At 44.2% G+C, this 21,273-nt stretch overlaps 3 protein-coding genes across 7 annotated transcripts in view; 1 reads left to right on the plus strand and 2 right to left on the minus strand.

Moving 5' to 3' along the window:
* The window catches only part of GGT2 (gamma-glutamyltransferase 2), a 53,121-nt gene extending 43,682 nt beyond the window's left edge, over positions 1–9,439 (minus strand). The window contains exons 1-2 of one of the 2 annotated variants that reach the window (XM_046901325.1): positions 1,958–9,439; positions 221–416 (exon numbers count right to left, since the gene is read on the minus strand). The gene's annotated coding sequence lies outside the window, so the exon portion shown is untranslated. The remainder of the gene's footprint in view (positions 1–220; positions 417–1,957) is intronic. The other variant, XM_046901324.1, reaches the window with a different exon arrangement.
* Positions 8,897–13,432, minus strand: SNRPD3 (small nuclear ribonucleoprotein D3 polypeptide). Of its 4 annotated transcripts, none has more exons than NM_001396377.1 (4): positions 13,364–13,432; positions 11,795–11,944; positions 10,898–11,090; positions 8,897–10,076 (listed from the first exon to the last, which is right to left on the minus strand). In NM_001396377.1, exons 2-4 carry the CDS (start codon positions 11,918–11,920, stop codon positions 10,015–10,017), a joined length of 381 nt encoding a protein of 126 aa, NP_001383306.1. In that variant the 5' UTR covers positions 11,921–11,944; positions 13,364–13,432; the 3' UTR covers positions 8,897–10,014. The 4 variants fall into 4 exon arrangements, with proteins under 4 accessions (NP_001383306.1, NP_001383305.1, NP_001007839.1 ...); NM_001396376.1 differs by lacking the exon at positions 13,364–13,432 and adding an exon at positions 12,332–12,399 and having other exon boundaries at positions 11,795–11,938; NM_001007838.2 differs by lacking the exon at positions 13,364–13,432 and adding an exon at positions 12,332–12,399.
* On the plus strand, positions 12,420–21,253 carry GUCD1 (guanylyl cyclase domain containing 1). The gene is made up of 6 exons (XM_415241.8): positions 12,420–12,678; positions 13,832–13,916; positions 15,375–15,540; positions 16,298–16,389; positions 17,862–18,103; positions 18,586–21,253. Exons 1-6 carry the CDS (start codon positions 12,468–12,470, stop codon positions 18,675–18,677), a joined length of 888 nt encoding a protein of 295 aa, XP_415241.5. The 5' UTR covers positions 12,420–12,467; the 3' UTR covers positions 18,678–21,253.
* Positions 21,254–21,273: the final 20 nt, after the last annotated feature.

Here is a 21,273-nt window from a genome sequence, read left to right on the forward strand (position 1 = left end):
AGATGGGTTTACAGACACTGGCACAAGTATTACAACCTGGTATTGCAGGAGTTAGCTGGTCTTAGTTGCCCATTGCAGTGGAGGTGGGAGAGAAAAGGCCCCGAGACAGCCAGGACACGGTGCTTGGAACGAGGATGGGAAACAGGTAGTGCTAACATAGCCAGGCCTTTGTGCAACCCAAGTTGCTAAGGGAGCTTGCACTCCCCTGCACAGTTCTCACCTCTGGATTTGTGGAGTAATTTCTATGGCAAAGACTGCATTTGGGGGCATGAGATTGTCTTGCAGAAGGCAAAATAGTTTCCCAAGCGGCCGCTCCCGTTACTGGGAAAGGGTGTGCCACTTTCAGAGGTGACTGCCTGCCTCTCTTGTTACAGCTCAATTCGTCCCCCTCCTTGTGCTCTCTCTTTCCTCCCCTGCTGTGGAAAAGATCACATTTAGTTTTTCTTCTTTTCCTTCCAAAATATCCTTCAGCAGAAATGAAAAGCATTTCAAACGGCAGCAGGATCTGCTTAAACCCTTACAGTCTGAGCGGAGCAGCAGTCTGTGCCAAGAAGAGAACTCGGGCATGAAGCATTGAAACGAAGGCTCAGTGCTGCCTGGTGAGTCAGTGGCATATCTAGAAAGAGGAAGCGGGGTGCTGAGCATTCCAACTCGGAGCCCTGCCTGCAAGGCTCTGTATCGAGGCATCTCCACAGCTTTTTCATCACATAAGAACCCCTCAGAAACAAGGCAGGACCCCCAGCGTGCAGCCCACCACTGGCAGCTCTTCCTGCAGAGTCCCTGGCTCAGCCCCAACCACCTCCAGCCCTGCTGTACGTAGCCTTTTGGGTCCAACCCATGCTGGTCAGCAGGATGGAGAGGTCCCGGCCTTTGCAAGGGAATTCTGTGCTATTGGCAGCTACAGGAGCAAGAGATAAAGCACGGCTTGAAACGGACTGGTTATAGCAAGCAGCTGTGGGACTGGTGCTTATTCCTCCATGTGCACTTGGTTGCTTTGCCATAGAAACTTCCCCACGGAGAACTGGCTGTGAACAAATACAGGCAAATGCAAATTTTGAGGTCTTGGCTTAGGAATCCAGCCTCTTGGATCAGCTCTAATAGCTGTGGACAAATGCTCACAGCATATCCAGCTGTTCCATGTCAGCTCCCAACGGCACTGACAGGTGGAGGACTCCAAGGAGCACAGCAGTGTGCATCCAGCCCCGGAGCTGGGAAACACCCCGATGCACCGCTACAGGGAGATACAAACCAGAGAGGAGAATGCAACACAAATGACCCTTTCCTTGCACAGAATGTGAAAGCTCAGGGCTCTCAAAGGGGATTAAAGGGATGAGCTGCTCCTCATTGCTACTTACCCAGGGGGACTGGCTTTGTTGTGCTGCTAAATCAGGGGATGCCTGCACTGCAGTGAGCCCATCCCTTGCTAGATAGCACAGCAGGAGAGACGGACCCCTGCCATGCTGAATACTCTCCTCAGCACTGTACTTGCTGCTGCTGGGCTGTAACTTCAACTGTGCAAAGCAGCACACACCTCATTACCAATCTCATGCACCAGGCCAACCTCTGTCATTTCACAGGTTGGCAGCCTCCCACCCTCTCCACGCAGGATGCAAACAGTCAGGAATTTCCTACCCGGCCCAGCAGCCTCCTGCACATTCTCAGGGCCAAGGGAGACAGCCACGTGCAGTGAGCAGTCAGCTGGGGCTCTGCACAGGGTCAGGCAGGCAGCCTACAAAGCCCAGCCACAGCCTTGCTCAAATGTGGGGACACTGAGCAGCACCAGAGGTAAATAAGGCCACTGGTGCCAGATGGCAGAAGGAGAAAGAATAGACCAAAACTTTTCAGTGTCTCAATCAGAAATACCCTTGCTCCCTCCTTCCCTTGCTGGTCAACACCTTCCTCACTCCCTTACCCTTTATTTTATACCAGCACTGACTTCAAAACACAGAGTAATTACCTTAGGATGCTCCAGGTAGCGAGATGCTCAGCAGAGGGGCCATCATGAGCCTCCTGCCTCCCTGCGACTCCATCCAGTAACTGAAATTGTTTTGTCGAGGTGAGGATGCAAACACAGCTGGAAGCATGGGCTTGTCTGACCTAGTTTGATTTCAAACACTTCAGAATCTGTCAAGGGCTTTCCTTCCCTCGCTGACTAAGCTCTTTTTTCAATCTATAATTCACTTCTCATGATGAGTGCTCGGACAGTAACAGAGTTTGCACTCTTTGGGAAGCCTGACAGGCTCCTTAGAGGACAGTTGCTGACAACTTTACCAAAGTTCACATTGTTTCCTCTTACGAAAGCAAGCAAAAGAGCCTTCAGCATTTGCCTTTAGAGACAGATCATCCTGTCCACCAGCAGATACTTCCTGCACTTAGTGAGGATTATTCCTCCCTGCCCATTTTTTGAGGCAATATGCCCAGGTTGGTTACAACGATGGGAAGCATTAGGAAAGCTATCTAGCAACTACACAGGTTTCATTCAATAAGCACAACTCCTGTGAAACATAATGAGTCTCAATAAGCATGAATGTAGCCACAGAAAAAACCATTTCCCTGTACCAGCAGCAGCCCATGGGTCTCCACGTCAGACAGCTGAGTGGAGCTTTGTTCTTGCTCCCGAAGTCTTTTGGTTTGTAGAGCCAAGTTTGGTGTGCATGCCTTTATTTGAACTCTCTTGCAACTGATAACCTCTTCCTTTATTCTGCAGAGCCCCAGGTTCACTCAGCAGAGATAACTCCAGGATTAGCAGGGCCCAGCCCAGGAACCCTGGCTGGAACTAGCAGACAGGGCTAGAGAGGATGTATGTGCTGGTGTCAGAACCAACTGCACATTTTACCAACTTTTTTGGGCAGATGGTTTTGTTTTTCAAAAGCTACAGTTGAAAGGCAATGAGATGGAGGATACCAAGGAATGATTCTGACATGCCACCAGACCCCCAGATGCTGGGTCTCCAGCAGCAAGCTGCCCTCCTCTGGGTCTCAGCCCTGGCCACGTCCATCCCTCACCTCTGATATGGAGTATTTTGTGGAGGATTGCCCTGTGCAAACCAGGCTCTTATCTGCTGTTCCTGCCATCCCTCACCAAGCAGAAACAAACCCAGGCCTCGCACACACAGCCTCTCTCTAAGCACATTGACCCACTGCAGAGAAAACAGGGTAGGTGTTTTGCCATTCTAGTTTCAGCATCAGCACAGGGGTAGGGCTGGCTGCATCCGTGTCTGAAATAGAGGCAGTGGAAACACTGAAAGCAAAGAGAGAAGTGAGGGCTGCCAGAGCCCTCCCTGCGCACAGCCCTAGCCAGAGGCTTCAGCACATCCTGCGACACAAATCTCAGCCTAGGGTTAGGATTAGACTTCGTGTATTCGCAGTCAAATTCTGATATGAATACCTCTAATGAGCTCCCTAGAGCTTCACCCACTTACTCTGTGTCAAATGGGGCTTATTAACTAGAAAAAGTTTGCAGCAAGAAGGTAAAACAAAGGGAGCTCATCCTAACGAATACCCAGAGAAAAGGAGAAAGCAGCATTTCCTCTGCGTGCATTCACTCTCGCTTTCCCCAAACCACAGAGCAGCAGCCAAGCTGTCCTCAAAAGCAAAAGGTGAGGGCTGCAGCCAAGATGATGCACTCCTCCCTGGCTCTGGAGGGGCCTCTGAGGGGCAGCTTTTTACAGTGCTCTTCAAAGAGCTTTGATATTGGCTGATAACTGAGCTCTGTGAAGGAGGCAAAAAAAAAAAAAATAAGCCTGTTGTAGAGCTATTTTAGAGATATTTGAGATGTAGAAAGGAGTTTATTCAATTGTGAAGCAGCGAACAGCAATGCCTTTTTTTTAGTTACAGAAGAGTCAAAGTCTCCACAGTTCATTTCTGTCCCTCAGGTGGAGGAAGTCAGAGGAAGAAAAAAGCTAAAACAAAAGCCTATTCATCTTGCCATCTACTTCAGATTTTAGAGGGCTGTAAAAACGTCAGTGAGCAACTCAAAATGCCACCACACGAGTTTATGCATTGTCACATTCTCAGCTGCACAGTGTGTCTGCTGAGGGCCAGCAGTACTGCCAGCCCCCCCGGACCTTCCCTCTCCTCAAAAAGCCCAAATACACAGCCCTGGTGGCTCCTACCAGAAACAACAAATCTGTTCCTTGATTATTACAGATGTTAATTGCATTCACACATTCAAAATAGGAAAACAAAGCCAATGCACATTTCTGTTGCTGAGGTCTGTTCTCTTCTGCCCAGTGGGGCGGAGAAAGAGGCTTCCTTCCCCCCCAGGAAACAGAACCAAATCTCTTGAAAGGAGGGTTATGAATAAGAATAGTCTTCTAATCATCATCTCTGTTTGTACCTGGACAAAGCAAACTGCAAGGTGCTCTCAGCACAGTATCCAAGAATATTTGATCAGTGATTTACCTACCTTGCGAGGCAAGAAATATGGTTGTCTTGACCAGCAACCTAGCTATAAGCCTTCAGAATACAGGCAGAGCAACCTGAATATCCTGAGAAGTGTCAAGTCCAGTAAGCACTATGGAGCAGCTTACAGTTCAATAGCAGACTGATGCAAGAGTGTTCAGAGACCATCACTTCTGCATTAGAGTTCTGGAGATGCACCTTGTAGGGATAATCCAGCAGTCAGAGCATTCAGTGGGCCTCTGCACACTTTGTCCCTGAGATCCAGGGACACTGAACCTCTCTGCGCTTGGATCTCCATCTCCCCTTGTGAAATGCAAGGTGACAGTCTCTTTATTGCCTGTAACAGTTTTGCTTAAAAAAAAAAAAACAAAGCAACAAAAACAACATAACAACAACATGAAAGCCTGTGTGTGGTCAGGCACTTCACAGCATGGAACCATGAAGAAGCTAAAGGGCCACTTTCACAAACCACGCCGTCTCCCCACAGATTCAGGCATTCCCTTTGCCTCCCCTTGCAGCCCAGAGCTGTTGACATTCCCACTGTTCTCTGTTCCACTCTCCATCAACATTTTAGCACTGTGGGTCAAATCGTAAGCAGTTTTGCTTCAGAGCAAACCACTGCTTGTTGTGGAGTGGACACAGTAACATCTCTCCACTGAACTGGAAACAGAGCAAGCCCCCTACCAGAAAACAGATTTTCAGTCTCCAGGCAAAAAAAAAACACCAACCAACCAAAAAAACCCCTACAATAGTAGTGCTTTTTTCTGCCATTCTTTTCATTTCTCCCAGCATAACTACACATCTTCTGGATACAGTCTGTTTCCTTGCCAGGGCTACAACTCTCTCCCCTGAATTAATGATGCTGGAAGACCTCCACTTTTCATAGGCTCCTATTTGACAGTCTCTGCTGAGCAGCAGGGGACTGCACAATGCTTGCTTATGCAATGACTAGCCCCATGCCAGGAATAATAGCCTAATAGGAACAACCGATTCACACACAAAACCAAAATACTTTTCCCATTAAAAGTCTAAATTAGGGGGGAGTAAAAACACCTCAAACTTCCTGGCCATATAGTACACCAGTCTCCACACGGAGTTCAATAATTCTACACTCTAGTCTTTGAAGAACAGCTAGAATGAGTAGAGGAAGGCAGCATTTCCCTGTTTGTTTACCTCTAAAGTATTCTGGACACTGTAAGAAAGCATTATTACAGGACCAGGCAAAAACAGGACGCCTGAAGCAGTTAAAATGCAACTTGATCTGGCTGTATATTTGCAGACAAGTGTAGCTTTGGCAGCTCAGACACCAGCGTGCTGTAATCATACGGTAGCCCTTCTATCCACAGGTGTGATCTATCCATGAGCAGATTAGGAGGTGGGGAAAATATCACCTTACTTGCAAAGCAATCTACAGCACACACAGCACAATCTGTTTCAAGGCAATTCAAGGCAAAGCAGCTCAAGGTTTTCAGTGCAGTGGATCTATATTTCCTCCCAAAGAGACACAGAGAGCAGAATGGCCCCATCAGGTTAGCATTATCTAACCTACTGAAAGGGGAAGGACCAGCCCTCACCGTGTGAAATCAGCTGAAATGCAAAAATGCACAAATCCAGATCTTATTTTTTGCTTTTGTGAGCATAGAAGCATCAAAGAACTCGGGAAGAACCCTTTCTCCATTTTAGCCCAGGGTTGAGAAACGAGCAACCAAATTCTTGATACTTGTTTGCAGAACTCCATCTTTGCTGAATTACCAAATCATTGCTCCGCTGGGATGAGAACCTTCCAACCTTTTTCACATTACAATGCCAAAAAAAAAATTGGACACCTCTACTTTAATGAAAGCTCACTATGAAGCTTTAAGTAGCAATGAGATAAAGACAGTAGAGTTACCCAGGCTACCAGCACCAGAAATTCACATCTTCTACTCCATTCAGCCCTTCTAGAAGAGGTCTTCTGGCAGGCATTGGACATCTAGGGGTCACATCCCTTTGCTGCACCCTTTCACTGGCACAGGGAAGAGATTAAGAGGCTGCTGCTTCTCCCACAGTTCTGAGAGGCAGTATTAAACAAGTTTTGTTACCCTAGAGAATGGGGCTCTTACAATGTGGCATGTAATCAGACTGAAAGAAGAGAAACTACAGCTTGCCGTTTATCTCATTTACAGAACATCCCTTCTCAGTCTCTCATTCATGACACAATACCTCTCAGACATATTTTGCAGAGTTTCCTTAGAAAATGAAGGGAAGCCAAGTATAGCTTTGGGATCAAATGGAATTTAGACACACCTGGAGAGGAGAAGGGCACATGTGAGGGATGAAAGCATCTGGTGAGTGAGGAAAAGTCCCACAGTGCAAAGCTATTTCTTCAAATGATTACCTTCTCCAACCGTTCAACTCTTTGCTGCTATTATCAGTGTTCTCTGTTTTTGTACAGGAGTACAATCTCAATTTTCACTTGGGAACAACAGGTGAACTTCTACCTGGCAGCAGTGTAGCTTCTCTGTCCCACGTGAGTACTTCAAAGGCATCTACACTGATTAAATCAAAGGGATAAATTCACGTCAAGGCCTCAGCCCAGTAACAGTCCATATCTATCCCCAGCATCCACCATCCCAGAGAAACAGATGACTTGAATTGGACTCTGTACCACCTACCAAAGTGCACATACCTAGTTAGCCAAGTGTGAAGGAAACACAGAACCAAACCAAAATAACCTGGGTGACTATGAAGCCAGCACTCAGGGAAGCACTGAAGAGAAAAGAAAATAAGCTCAGTATTTTCATGCTAGAGCTTTTAAGAGCACTGTGCTGATGGAGTTTACACCAGAAGTTATGTTCATTACATTTTTTCCTTCCAGAGGGTTCTGGTTTCCCATATTTCATTACCAACAGAGCCATCTAGTGGATGAGATATCATTTGTTAGTATGAAATATGGATTTATCGCAGTATAAGAACACACACGATCTTCAGAGCAGCCTGTAACAATCCAGCATATTTGTTAATGTAGTCAAATTATAAGCAGTGACATCAATGAGACGTTGCTAAGTGATGCCTGTCTTGACTTTTGCTCCTACCTACAAAGCTTCAAACATTGTAACATTAATTCCCACTTTCTTTCTTTCTGAACAATGTGAGCATTTCATCCCAGGCTCAGCCTCAACTTGATTTCATCATACAAAGATTTTTGTTTACACAAAATCCAATATCTTCTTCAACACTGATGTGGATTAGAGCTGTTAAGTGTTATAAGTAATGATTGAAAGCTAAGGCAATGCTACTGGGGGGAAGAAAAGTCTTTTGTGTTCAACAGACAGCCACAGATATAAAGGGTGACAGATACTGATAGGAGTATAAGGTTCTTCAGGCAGATACACTACAGAGCTTGTTCTGTCAGTTAAACCTACTGCAGAGCGTTCTTTTTCTTTCTGAAATCCTGAAATCAGGATGTTGCTTTGGGAAGAGAAAGCAGTTCCAGCTGCCAAAGAAGCATCCAATAAAATCTTGCAGCAGATACTTGCCTCAAGTTACACAGAAAATATCATACTGTGCCATCCCTATTTTAGCTGGTGACAGAAAAGCAACTCCAGTGGAGAAAATCTCAGACGAGGTTAGCAACACAAATCTGATGTATTAAAAGGGATAAAAACCAATTAACACAGCAAGGAGGAGGCACGTAGGTGTAATCCTTTCTGCTAGTGAAACAGATGTTGCCAGATTGCAATACCTGAGGCAAGTGAAGGTAGTGGCTGTCAACAGAACACACCCAGTCTTACCTACCGACCCATTCCCAGAGAACCCAGGTGTTAATTAGTAGGACTACCACAAGCAAAGTTAAATTTTTATGATGAGGCTCCTGGCACAGCAACAGGATGGAATTCTTTTGTGCTAAAGAACATCAGCCTGGTAAAAAAATAAATTCAACATGGGCATCAGCTTTGATTTTCAGATGATCCTTCTCAGAACAGTCTTGCAAAATTGAGTAGCATTTACGTAGGCACGGGAAGGAAATCCTGTGAAAATAACAGATGTCCTCTCTCCCACGTAAGAGCTGGAACTAAGCTGATTGAGTTCCACAAACAACTCTTTCAACTAGCTATTAGAAAGGCTGCACTCTGCAGACAGAGCACTGCAGTTTTACCTGCCAGTACTTTGCATTAGGAACGGACTGATCACTCGGTGTCAGCCAGGGGTCTCTTCTGAGTGACTGCAGATTCAAGGGACACATTCCCACAAGAAAGTGATAAACATCACTACCAAATCCCTTCAGGTGCTCGCTTGAATATGAATATGGCTCACATGCAATGTTTTAAAGCAGTCTTTTGTGAAAACCAACTTGTCCTTTGGACAGGTTCCTCACGTAGGCACAAGAAGGCAATAACATCTCTATAATTAAGCCCAAGCACACCACAAACACATTTTACAGATGTTCCTAATGCAAATATTTAGGACCACTACTAACCCACCCAAAAAAGCATAGCTTACTAGAAAGCCCCTGCTAATCAAACACTGCTTTATTTACAGACAATTCAACAAATGAGTACATTAGTTCAACTTCCATGTCTGCACACAGGGGGTCTTTATACAGCAGAGCAGAAAAGCAGGACTCATTCATACATGTATAGACTGATGACTGTATGGAAGTGTACAATTAGGTACAGGAGAGTTCAAATTAAATATTTCAACCATTAATGTCAGTAAGACAGCTACGTGGTACTTCAAGCAAAAATAAGCTAAAGCTACAACTAAATTTGGCCTCCTACAGATGAGCTTGTGAACTATGTGATTGTGTATAGACGTTAACAAAAGCTAAAGTCAGATCTAAGTTCTGTTCAAAAGGCCAGCCTACATAATAGATAACCATTTCTGTGACTTTTCCTAGACATCTTTTAGATTCATAAGAAACATTTCAAATCAATGCTTGAAAATTGGTTTTTTTTCTTCCATATTCAGGCTTCTCTGCCCAGGCAATGGTAAATAACAAGTAACTGCCAATATAGCCAGAATCACATCACCCCAGGCAAGTACAGACTCAGGCTAAAATGGTCTGTCTACTAAATATTAGTTGTGTGCTCCTAATGATAAGTTTTTGCTGCATCCAAAGGGAGAAATAAGAAATACAAGAATACAAGCTTAATATACAGCTTTGAAGATGGACCTGTATTTATTATAGATCCATATGAAGCTTCTCTAGAAGCTGCTTCAGTTTGGCTGTTTGTTCTGTAAATGGAAATGCTAACACAACTTTAAAACAACATTTAAAAATTCTTCATCAAGAATGCCTTCTAATTCTTTAGAGGATGAGTAACAGCAGTACTGAACAAGAAGCAAGCAAGATGATCTTTGAAACTCAATGCATCACACAAAACCACAAAGAAGTCAAATCCAGATATCAAGTCCACTGTTTTCTAGACAACACACTTTGAAACCAACCTCCAATGTATTTGCCAGCTACAGAAAGAAGCCAGAACTCTAGTGTGTCTAAGAGGAGTTCTGTCATATAACAGCAGACAAGGCTTTGTCAGAAACATTTATTAGACAGAAGTTACCAACATATATGTAGACAAGTTAAGAGCCCCTCTAATAAAAAAAAGCATACTGGTCAAGGCCAAAATTATCTTCGCTTCTGGAAGATGTTGCCACGACCCATACCACGGCCTCTTCCTCTTGCAGCCACTGAAGAAAGAAAACATCAGGGATGGCATGAATTTGATGCAGTGTATTTATCTCAACAACTGACAAACCAAATATAAATAACTCTCAGCCACTTCCTTAGAAGCATGGAAGCTAAGCTATAACACGAGGTTTGGGAAGTGATAAAATAAGCAGAAGTTTTCTGTGAAAACAACTGTAACCAACAGCTACACTACTTTGCTGTTCATAAACAGACAGAGTATGCATTAAGAGCAATGAAATATTAACACACCTTTGTTCCCATTCTGATGTGCATGAACTTGTAGCCAGTGAGATTTAAGAACTCCTGCTCTTCATGAAATTTGTGACAGAACTCGCTATGTTTTGTCAGGTGTTACTCCCGCACACATCCTTACTGCATTTGCTAGAGCTAACCAAGGGCTTCACAGCCCATGATTATTTCTCAACCTTGTTATGAGACTGTTTGCATGAAAATGGTACAAATGAGTACGAACTGCAGAATGGCTAACGGTTATTGACTCAAAGTAGGTTAAGTATCAATATTTTTTTAAAGCTTAAGAACACCTAGATCATTCCTTGGGCAGCCCAAACAGCCAGTAACCACATTTAGCAGAAAACCAAAGGTGAAGTTTTATATAACTCTAGCAAGGCCACTTACTGTTCCTGAACTATTTGCAGTATCAGTATTGTGCAGCAGGCAGTCTGAGTCTTGACTGCCATCACTCATTCAGCTTCTTACAACTCATGTTTGCTTAGCATCAGGGATGAAAGCATTCCAGTTCCTGTACAGCAAAACAGGAAGGCAAGGAGGAAACAACAGACCACAAACACATTGTACCCACCCTGAGCTTTGAGAATAGCTGCTTTTCCTCGGCCAGCTCCAGAACCCTGGTTCTTATTCTTCATGCTCTTTAGCATAGGAGCGTTCTTCAACATATCTGGTAAAATTAGAAACCGTATCTTGCTGCCTCTGATGTACACCTGCTCAAGCTGCGCCACTCGTCCATCTCTGTATGTCACTGTTATGTTGGACATCTGGAAAGTAAAGATCAGACAGTGGTCTCAGAGGTCTTAAACACAGTTTCGGACTCCCACTACTCTTGCTTGTGGAATATGCAGCCAGGGTTCAAGTAGCAAACTCAAAGCCCTGTCAAGCATACAGCCTTCTCAACTGTTGTTGTGATACAAGGCATCTATGACCATTTAAACATACTTTTAAGCCTGCTATAATTTAAGCAAGCTCAGTATTTTCCCCTTCTCCCGACTTGCTTAATTACTTTTATTAGTTTTGTTTTCTTATTCAAACATTTTTAATAAAGTTTTACTAGTCCCAGCTATGAAGGAAACATTTTGATTTCAACTATGACTTGCATGAAGTCAACCAAAATTAAGCCTCTTGCAATGCCATAAAGTCATCTGCATTATGCACAGCTCTAAGCTCATAAATCAGAGTTTCTTTATTATTAAGCTGAGAGACAATAAGCAAAGAACTCCTGCAGAAAAGGTGTTCACAGAGAAAAATCTTAAGAACCAGGAACAGGAATTCCCAATTCTGTCCTCTTTGGCACGCTTAGTAATCTGGAATTCACTTCATTACTGTAAGTGCATAGAGTAGAAGGGTTTTATTTATCCTGAGACTAAAAGCAAAGGTCTTTAAATCACGCTGTCAGTCAGCTGGGTGTGACCATTTCCAAACTCAGATGAGACGAACTTCTTTTTATCCATCCTGAGCTGCACACCTGACAATTCATGTTGTCTTCAGCTTCAATGAGCTTCCCGCGGTACACCTCTCCGGTGTTGGTCTCACAGGTCACAATGTGGCCCTCTGCCTCGTGCAGGACCTTAATGGGCACTCCGATCGACATGGCTGCAGCGCTGCGGCTCTACTCCTGGGATAAGGAATAAAAATAAAAGCAAAGAAAGGAAACAACCTACGAGTTGTTTTGCAGTTAGCCTTTGACTACAGGCAGTGATTTTCCCTCTTGAACAAAGGCCTCACCGCTCTGACCATACACTGCTGCACAGCCGCCGCCCTCGGTGCTCCGCCTGAGAAAACGCAGCGCTCCCCACACACGGCCCCGCGCGGCCTCCACGCGCAGCCCTCGGCCTGCCCAAACGCCAGGCCAGGCCAGGCCAGGCCAGGCCCGGCCCGGTGAAAAGGCCGAGAGCAGCCCACCCCCTCAGGTCACAGCCGCCGCGCTCGAGACTCTGCCCACCGCCCTAAGAAGCTGAGGGCACACAGCCAACCCCCACAACGAATCCCCACCAACACTCACCTCCCGCCAACCGCCCAGAGCCGCACACCACCCTAATGGCCTCCGCCTTCCCGCCGTGCACCGCGCCCCGGAAGCGGAAGTGCAACGGCGCCGATCCTTCCGCTCCCACCCCTCCGGGCCGCGGGGCCTCGGCACGATGGTTCCGCCGCACTCTTGGCCCTCCCGGGGGCAGCTCCCTCCCTCCCAGCTCCGAGCGGCCGCCCCGGGGCCCGCCCCCTCCGCAGCCGGGAGGAGCCAGCGCCGCATCAGGGCACGCCGCGGCCCTGGGCCCGGCGGGGCGGGCAGTGAGCGGGCGGCCGCCGCCATGAGGAGCCCCCGGGAGCCGGGGGAGCCCCCTCCGCAGGCAGGTCAGTGCAGCTCCGGCCCGGGGAGCGCGGGGCCTCGTCTCGGGGGCGGCCTGCCCGCAGTTGGCAGAGCTGAGAGTGCTCCGCCTTGTTTACAGCCGCGCGTCGGGCCGTGGCGTACAGAGCTGACAGCTCTGCGGGGGGCGGGGATCGGAGCCGGGCAGCGCTGGGCCTGGCTGTTACCTTTGGAGCCAGCGCGTATGGAGAACAGGAACCTCCTCAGTGAGTTGTGGAGGTGTCAGAGGGCCCTGGATGGTAACAGAAAGGGGACCGGCTCATAACACACCGCCAACGCTTACAGACCTGCTTCAAGCAGGATTTGGGGGTCTGTTTTTTCTTCGTGAGGCTGAAGTGTAATCGACATTGCTAACAAACACTGAATACACCAATGGGTGTGCCAGCTTTCAAAGTTATGATTAAACCCAGTGGCGTGATTGAGAAAATGCACTGCGTTGGCTTGTTGCTGCAGTAAGCCACAACTCTGTGAGAAAACAGCTTAAAATTGCAAAACGTTATCCATAAAGTTTTACAAATAAAACTGCATCGAAACTACAGCAGCCCCCGGGATGCTGAATGCTTTCTATCCCCACCTGGAAGCGTAGCTGACTCTGTGTTAGCAGAGGTTTCCAAGGGTCTGTTCCAGATCGAAGGTAAAGTCATTAAGAAAAGCCTTTTATGATTAACTCACTTGGATTGACTTTGAAGTTGCGATGCCAAGTGGAAACACTTCAGTCCATCAAGCAATCCGGGCTTTTCTGAAACTGAAACCACCACTACCACCTATGAAGGAAATACGAGGGATGAATTGCTGGGATTGCAGAACTTCTTGGTAGAGGTTGGGTTTTGTCCCTCTTCCGTTGCCCTTTTACGAAAGGCCAAATGGTGTCATCTGTGAGCTGTCTTTTCTTAAAAAATTACTCACAATAAGGAAAAAGACATAGCAGTAGAAGAGGCTGACATGCACAGGGCTTGTTAGAAATCACTGCCTAGAGATCATGGTTGTGTCTGTTTTCTACCCATTTGACCTATGATTTCTTGTGGCATAGAATACAGAGCTGAGAACAAGCTGATTCGGAATGGTGAAGTACAGAAAAACATTCCCATATAACGACTGACAGCTTTTACGTTTTACTCACATGGGGTGTTTTCACTGCAGTTGAATGTGTGCAGCTGAAAGTGCCCATCATTCAGCAGCTGTACCACTGGGACTGTGGGCTGGCCTGCTCCAGGATGGTGCTACAGTAAGTGCTGTTTTCATTGGAAGGGGTGGGGAATCCCAACCCATGGGAGAGGGTGTCAGGAAGCAATGTCCAGGGAGATGGGGTATATTGGAGCAGCTGTGAATTTTGCTTAGCCTTACGAGAGCACATATTCCTGAATACCCTTGGAGAATTACTGCTGCCAGGGCCTAGCACAGCAATCCAGAAGAAAGGGAAAATAAAAGCTAAGACAAACATAAGACCTTTTGAATAATTGTTTTGATTGATCAGCACTGAGCTAACAATTAAGCAGTTTGGCATGCTTAAGCTGATAAGAAGTTATCCCTCTTTCCTGTTGTTACAATTCAGACTGGTATTTACCACAGCAAGTCACATAATTCCTTTCTATATCATTATGCAATGGGTAGGTTTATCCTAGTTTCTGAGTGTACTGCCTCTGTCCTGCTGAACCCCCACCCAGCCTGTGGGGTGAATGGTTTTTGTTCCAGGACTTGTTTCAACGTCACAGCTATGCACTATATTGCCATCTCTTTTCTTTTTTCTTTTTTTTTTTTGTCTTTTTTTCTTTTTTTTTGAACCTGTAGCTGTCCTGCTGAACTCCTCTTTCCTTCCACAGAGGAACATGAGCTTAGGTGCAGGAGAAATACCTATTTAGATGTCCACTTAGTAGATATGAAGGAGAAGATTTTCATTTCTCTCCATCCCTTCTGCCAAGACGTTAGTCCGTGTGCTGGTAATTCCCATCTTGACTTCTGTAACCTCTGCCTCTTCATTCCCTTTAACCTCTTTGCCACACCAGTCTGTCCAAAACTCAGCATTCAAGATTAATCTTCTCACTGTGCCGATCTGACCTTGTTTGCCCTGCTTCCTCAATTCCACATTTTAATTTTTTTTTCCTTCATTTAATTCCATTTGTTTTGACCTTGAGAACACTCTGTAACTGCCCTTCCCCACCCCTTTGCAACCCGTCTCAAGCTTTCTTCAGACTTCATCTCCCCCTACTGCCTTTTGTGTCACCAGTGACTAAGCAAGCTTCCTTTGAATATTTATCAACTTCCTTTACAGTTCCTCCTTTTGAAATTCATCTGTTGCTTGAAGCAGGTTTTAGTCTTTAACGCTCCTTTCTGCATTTGCTCTATTAACCTTGTATATGTAGATTGTAAGCCCTTCAGGATAGTTCTGTACTTGCTCAGTATAGCTTACCTATTGTCCAGCATCCTGTATACTCCTAGCACTATAAAGCAGTTGAGATACCTGCATATTTCCAATAAGAAAAGTCAGAAATAAATCCATTTATGTATTCTCTGCTTCCTTCCCTTAACTTTGTGGCTCATTTGTGGGTTGTTTTATGGTTATTTCTTAGCCAAGCCCATTGTATCAGTTTTTCTGTCCCATGGATGTGGAGGTTTGGGCTACAGCACATACTGTGCTTCTCCTAAGATCTGTGCTTCCCTTCCCCTACCTGTACTAATACCATAGGTACCTGGATCATTTGGACAATGATGAATTTCAGAAAGCCATCCAAGAGCTCCGGTTAACAAAGAGTATCTGGACTATTGACCTGGCCTACCTAATGCGGCACTTTGGTGTTAAGCATAAATTTTGCACCCAGACGCTTGGAGTGGACAAGGGCTATAAAAATCAGGTTAGTATTATCTTCTGGAAAATGGCAGGCAGTTTTAAAAGGGACCCCTGTGCATCATGCTAAAATACCTCTGCTGTCTTAATGCCAGTTAGCCATGGCTCCCGGAAACGAGGTTTGCCCGCTGCCCAAACTGGTATGGATCAGTTCCAAAGCAGAAACTAGTTATGTTCCTGTCTTTGTTTACATCTTTGATTCCATAATATAAAGTTTTTCGGTTTTTCTTAAAAAAAGCTTTCATGTAGCATTCACAACAAGTTACAGATTATTCAACAGCCTTGGAGACTGAAGCCCTCTACCTGCCTACAGGACAGGCACAGCCTGGGCAGCAGCAGTGCTAGCTTCCAACTTTCCCCACCACCATGACTCAGCCCAGACCCGGAGGAACCACCCCTAGAGGTGAGAGACCAGCTCAGCCTCTGTGTCTGTGAGAGCTTGGCCTCTTCCAAGTTTGCTAGTGAGCACCTACAGCAGCAGTAGCTTTTGTGATGCAGCCTTCTGCCCAGTACAAACCAGAGAGACTTCCTTCATGTCGGCAGCTGAATAGCCACTGCTTGGAAATTACAACAGTAAGTGACCAGGAATGAAATTAAAGTGATAATTTAGAGCAAGAATTCTTATCTTATTAGCAGAGAACTAAGGGAGAGAGAGCTTTTATCCCCTCATCAAAAACATATGCAGGGCCTTGCTAGCAGAGATGGTAAATGGTGAATTACCTAAGATGAACATCATTCCAGTTCACAACTTTTGCTGTCTCCAGTCATTTTACAGGAAGCACTTTGACACAGAAGAGAATCGAGTGAATCAGCTCTTTGCACAAGCCAAAGCCTCCAAGGTGCTGGTGGAGAAGTGGTAAGCTTACTGTTCTCTCCTTTCTTGTTGGAAGACTCTGGGTCCCATGTTAGTCACTCAGCTAAACTGGTGAGAGACAGACTGAAATGAAACCTTCAGCCTTTTTGTGAATTAGTCTTTTTATTAAATGTCTTGAAGGAATGGACATAAAGACTTAACAGTGAAGTCTGAGGAGCAATAATGATGACAGAGTCATTTGAAAACACTGACGGGAGTTGACTATTACGTTTTGAATTTGATTTTCCATTAAGATTGTCTCATAGGGAGTGCTTTCAGTGCTTTAATTGGCCATTGTTAAGTACCACTGTAATATGAATTAAGGAAAAGGCTATGTGGACACACAGCCTGTTGCTCCTAGAGCTATGCAAAGAGTATAGGTCTCTGTTGCTAGACGGAAGCACAAAGAAAAAGATGGCATATGAGCCTTTGCCAAGGGGAGGATGAAATAAGGAACCTCAATGAAAGAACTGTAAACCCAGGAGAAGACAAAAAATTGTAGAACTGTTACACAGCTGACAGTGACACTCTAGATGGGAAATAATTAAGTGTCCATGTTTAGCTTGAGTTGCATCCCTTCTTGTAGTGAAGCTGGATTTAGATCTGTGTTGTCAAAGTGGGGTGAATGATTAAGAAAAGGAAAGAGGGTACAGGACAGCCTGTACCAGGGCATTATTTGAATGCTGCAATCCAACTTTTAATTAACAGAATAGTTAAGTGTCCTTTTTCACATATACAGTCTGTATGGTACCACCTGTTAACTAAAGCTGCATCAACAGAGAAGGGACAGTCAGTCCATCTTGCTTTCAAGGATCACGTCCTTGACCAGGCAGGGACAGAGTGAATATCTACCTCTGCAGTACTGAGCTTGGGGCATCAAAGAGGAGGAAGCAACACTAGAAAGATTAAAAAGCACGAGTTCAGTCAGGTGTAACACACAGCCCTACATCTGAAACACATCAAAGAGATGGGTTCTAATGCATACGGAATACACAGTGAAGGACAGCTTTTAACAAATGAGATTTTAGGTTATATTTCATTAATACTTGTTCTCTGTAAGAGGTGCTATAGAAACAGCCTCAAAAGAAGTCCAGCTCCTCTGTGTCTGGGAGAGGAGGGCATGTGACTCCCTCCTCTCCCAGACACAATTGTGACAATTTGGGCATGTAATTAAGTTAGTACACAATCTTTCACTATCAAGTTCTAATGGCAGGATGGAACACTTCGCTTAAGATTTTCCCACAAGTCTCTCAAGTTACTAAGTTGCCAGCTCCTTTAGTATTCTTCTCCCAAACGTGATATGTTCAGACTTTATACTTCTAGTACTGCAGAATCCAGTGCTGTTGCTCTGCACTTTAGAAGCAGCAGTGAGATCAAAAGACCTTGAATTTGGTCAGGCTTTCTCCGTAGCAAACCCTGGAGGTTTTAACTTCATTGAAAACCTGTTTGTTTGTTTGTTTGTTTTTTTCCCACAGCACAGTAACAGTTCAAGACATCCAGAAACACCTGTCCCAAGGTCATGTAGCCATTGTCCTAGTGAATGCGGTCTTATTGCTGTGTGACCTTTGCTCAAGTCCTGTCAAATACTGCTGCTTCCTACCCATCGGACAGAAGTGCTTCTGCAGGAATCCTGACTACCAGGGCCATTTCATTGTGTTATGTGGCTACAACACAGCCTCAGGGAGTATTTACTACAACAACCCTGCCTACGCTGACCGTGAGTAGCCTGCTCCTTTTGGGTGAATTCACAACCACCTCATCACTAACGTTTCCATAATGCAAAGCCACACTAATATGGACTTCCCATTTTAGTGTGCACGTATTTCAAGCATCACTAAACAGTTTGTCAGAATAGGCTTTGCTACATTCATTAAATTAGTGCAGCAATTTGTTCTGTGATTTACTTGAGGTACTGAGATGCACATTCTAGGAAACTCAGAGGGGTCTGAGAGGTGCTGAACTGTACCTTTGTGCTGAGATGCAAGATGACCAATTTAATACCTATTCACAGCATTACTTCTGTGAGCAACGCCTTTGAGATGAGAAGATAAACTTCAGTGAGTAAAGCTGCAACATAAGCTGATCAATCTAGTCAGTATATTAGTTACTTTTCTCTGTAGAGTCTGCCAGACCCAGAATAAGAGCCCCTCACAGGCATCTTCTGAATTTTTCCTAACACTTTGTTCCTCTTTTATATAGGGACATGCTGCACCAGCATCAGAAACTTTGAAGAAGCCAGGAGAAGTTATGGCACAGATGAGGATATTCTGTTTATCTACACAGACAGCTGACACCCACAGCTGTTACTTCTGGTCCTTTCTGGTGCAGCCTGCATGGCAGCTGGCTGCTTGTCTCAGGACACCCCCTGCAGAGACCTTCCTCCTGAACTGCAGTGGGATCTTAAACAAGGGAGGCTTTATAGACATTGATAGGACTATATTGCAATGCTGTATTTACCTTTTTATTCCAGATGAAATATCTGATTTTGCAATGTATGTCATAGGTTTGTTTTTTTTTCCCCTCATTTTTAACACTGCACATTTGACAGCAGTTTTGAAACACAGGCCCAAAGCCTGTTCACTTGGAGCTTATTTGCAAATCATACACATGAGGAAATAAAGCACCAAACTTATGAACTTCAACACTTGGTAATAGATGCATAGGTTTAGTTAAACAAAAGCAGAAAAAAAAAAAGGTCAATACCTGTTGCACTCTCTTTCAAAGCATCAGGGGCTGATCTTCATCCTCAGTCTAGGGATCTGAGGTTCAGCATGGAATTATGAAACAAAGAAATACTGATGTTAAACCACCTTACCTTCAAGTGATAGAATTGCCTTGTTGGCTAATCAGTATTATAGGAGCGAAACATTTACTCAAGGGAACTTCCCATGTACAAAATTCAACTTGCACAGCTTTAGCATTTATAATACCATTGGATTGAATTTTGAATAGCAGTTACTGAGATTGTCCCCTTGCACTGCAAACTCCATCTCTTTTGGCTAAATATTTTCGGATGACTGTCTAGAGCTCTGTATTACCCCAAAAGTTTAAGTAAGGATATTTTATTTGGACCTACGAGTCTTCACTGCACTTTGCAAAATCCTCTAGACATTATGGCACCCATATGTGCAATTTTCTGATGCATCCAATCTATATATACATTTATGAAGCAAATACAGAAACCATTCACACACTAATTACACATTTTGTGTGTAAATTTTAAATAACGAGAGACTGGATTGTAACTAAAATGCTGAATCATATTTTGAGCCAAACTTTCCTATTTATGTTCATTTAGTGAGCTTCTCAGAAGAGCTTAAATCAATTAAGAATACAGGGAATACAAGCTTCTTACTGCTATACTAAGAAAAAACAAAACCAAAACTTATACTACAGCTGCACTTGGATTAAGTGGGAGTTCTGTTCAAACATTTTCAAGTGAAATTGTTAGTAGCCCATTCATAATCCTGTCATGTATTACCAGGCTTCAGTGACTGCGCTGAGGAGCACTGTAAAAGAGTAGAAATAGCCACCTACTTCAGATTTGGCCATCACAATTTCTGACAGGTAGGTAAAATTGTTAGTATTCATGTATAGCTGGCAAAGTTTTGTTTTGCACTTAAGGCAGAGATCTCACACCTTTGGCATGGCTTTAGGAAAGGAACTGTTCAGGTTTTGGAACTGTGTGTAATAACAATAAAAGGCTGTTGTTATTTAGTGGGGGAAATACTTTCAGCATGAGAAAATTTCTAAGAGAAACCATCTTCTACCATTGCTTGCTTACTGTAAAGTATCTGGAAAGCATGCAGTAAGTATGCATAATGATATCAAAAGCACTCCTTTGTACAGAAGCTAAGAAACAGCAATGTAAGTGTAAAATGCAGTAGGCTTTGAGAAGTTCTGAACAAAATGTACACAATAAGAAACTCAGTGTATCTGATCCTGTTTATCAGGGGTGAAGCTGGATTACATTCTGGCAAAATGTCCATGCAAAATGAATAAATACTGAGATGTATCTGTGAGCAGCAGAGCCACTACCTTAGTAGAAACCCAGAAAAGGATCAGAGTACAAATCCTACAGTAGATAATGCCTTCTGATCCCTCCAGCATTAGTCAGCAGATGGCTACTGGTCTTGGAAAATTTTATATCCATGTTCAAATTCACAATGTTTGGCTTAGAGGGATTGTATTAACTATGTTAATAATTAACAGCTATGTAAATTACAGGTTGATAAAAGTACTTACTTTCTTAACCCAGGCATTTTCCTTCAGGTAGTCCATTCAATAGCATTGAACTGCCACAGAATTTATTTTTTTAGAGCAGGCTTGGTTAGCAAAAAAGTAAAAAATCTTACAAAAGGTGTAACTGACATTAGCTTCCACATGTGAATCTCAAGCTTATATATGAAACATGAACATAAGGGCATGCTAAGTGGTCTGAAATGTACAGAATTGAAAATACGTAGAACCAAAGCTGTTGAAGTGAATACAGATGAAATGAGAGCTCCGCTCACTGCAACAGGATCTCTAATAGCCAAATGGAATATGGTCATGGGGGGTGAAAATGCAAGGAAGAAGCAGAAGGAAGGCAAAAAGGTGACTATTTAAATGACACAAATTCAGGTCAAAAAGAAACTCGCTGGCCAAGCGTCCAGAACACCTGCATTTTCTGGCACATTGTTTTCCATAGGAAGATCATCCATCAAAACACTCATTCTGAAAATGTGTGGTCAGTCACTTTGTTTCCTTCATGCTGTCCATAGCAAAGGAGGGGGTATTTTACATGCAGGGATTTTATACATAAATATATTTTTATTTGTAATTAAGCCATTCTCAATAAAGGTTTAAAGTCATGGATAACCCTGTAGCATGATGTAGCAGGTGTAT

Source organism: Gallus gallus, chromosome 15 (assembly GCF_016699485.2).
Source record: "Gallus gallus isolate bGalGal1 chromosome 15, bGalGal1.mat.broiler.GRCg7b, whole genome shotgun sequence".
Lineage (NCBI taxonomy): Eukaryota > Metazoa > Chordata > Aves > Galliformes > Phasianidae > Gallus > Gallus gallus.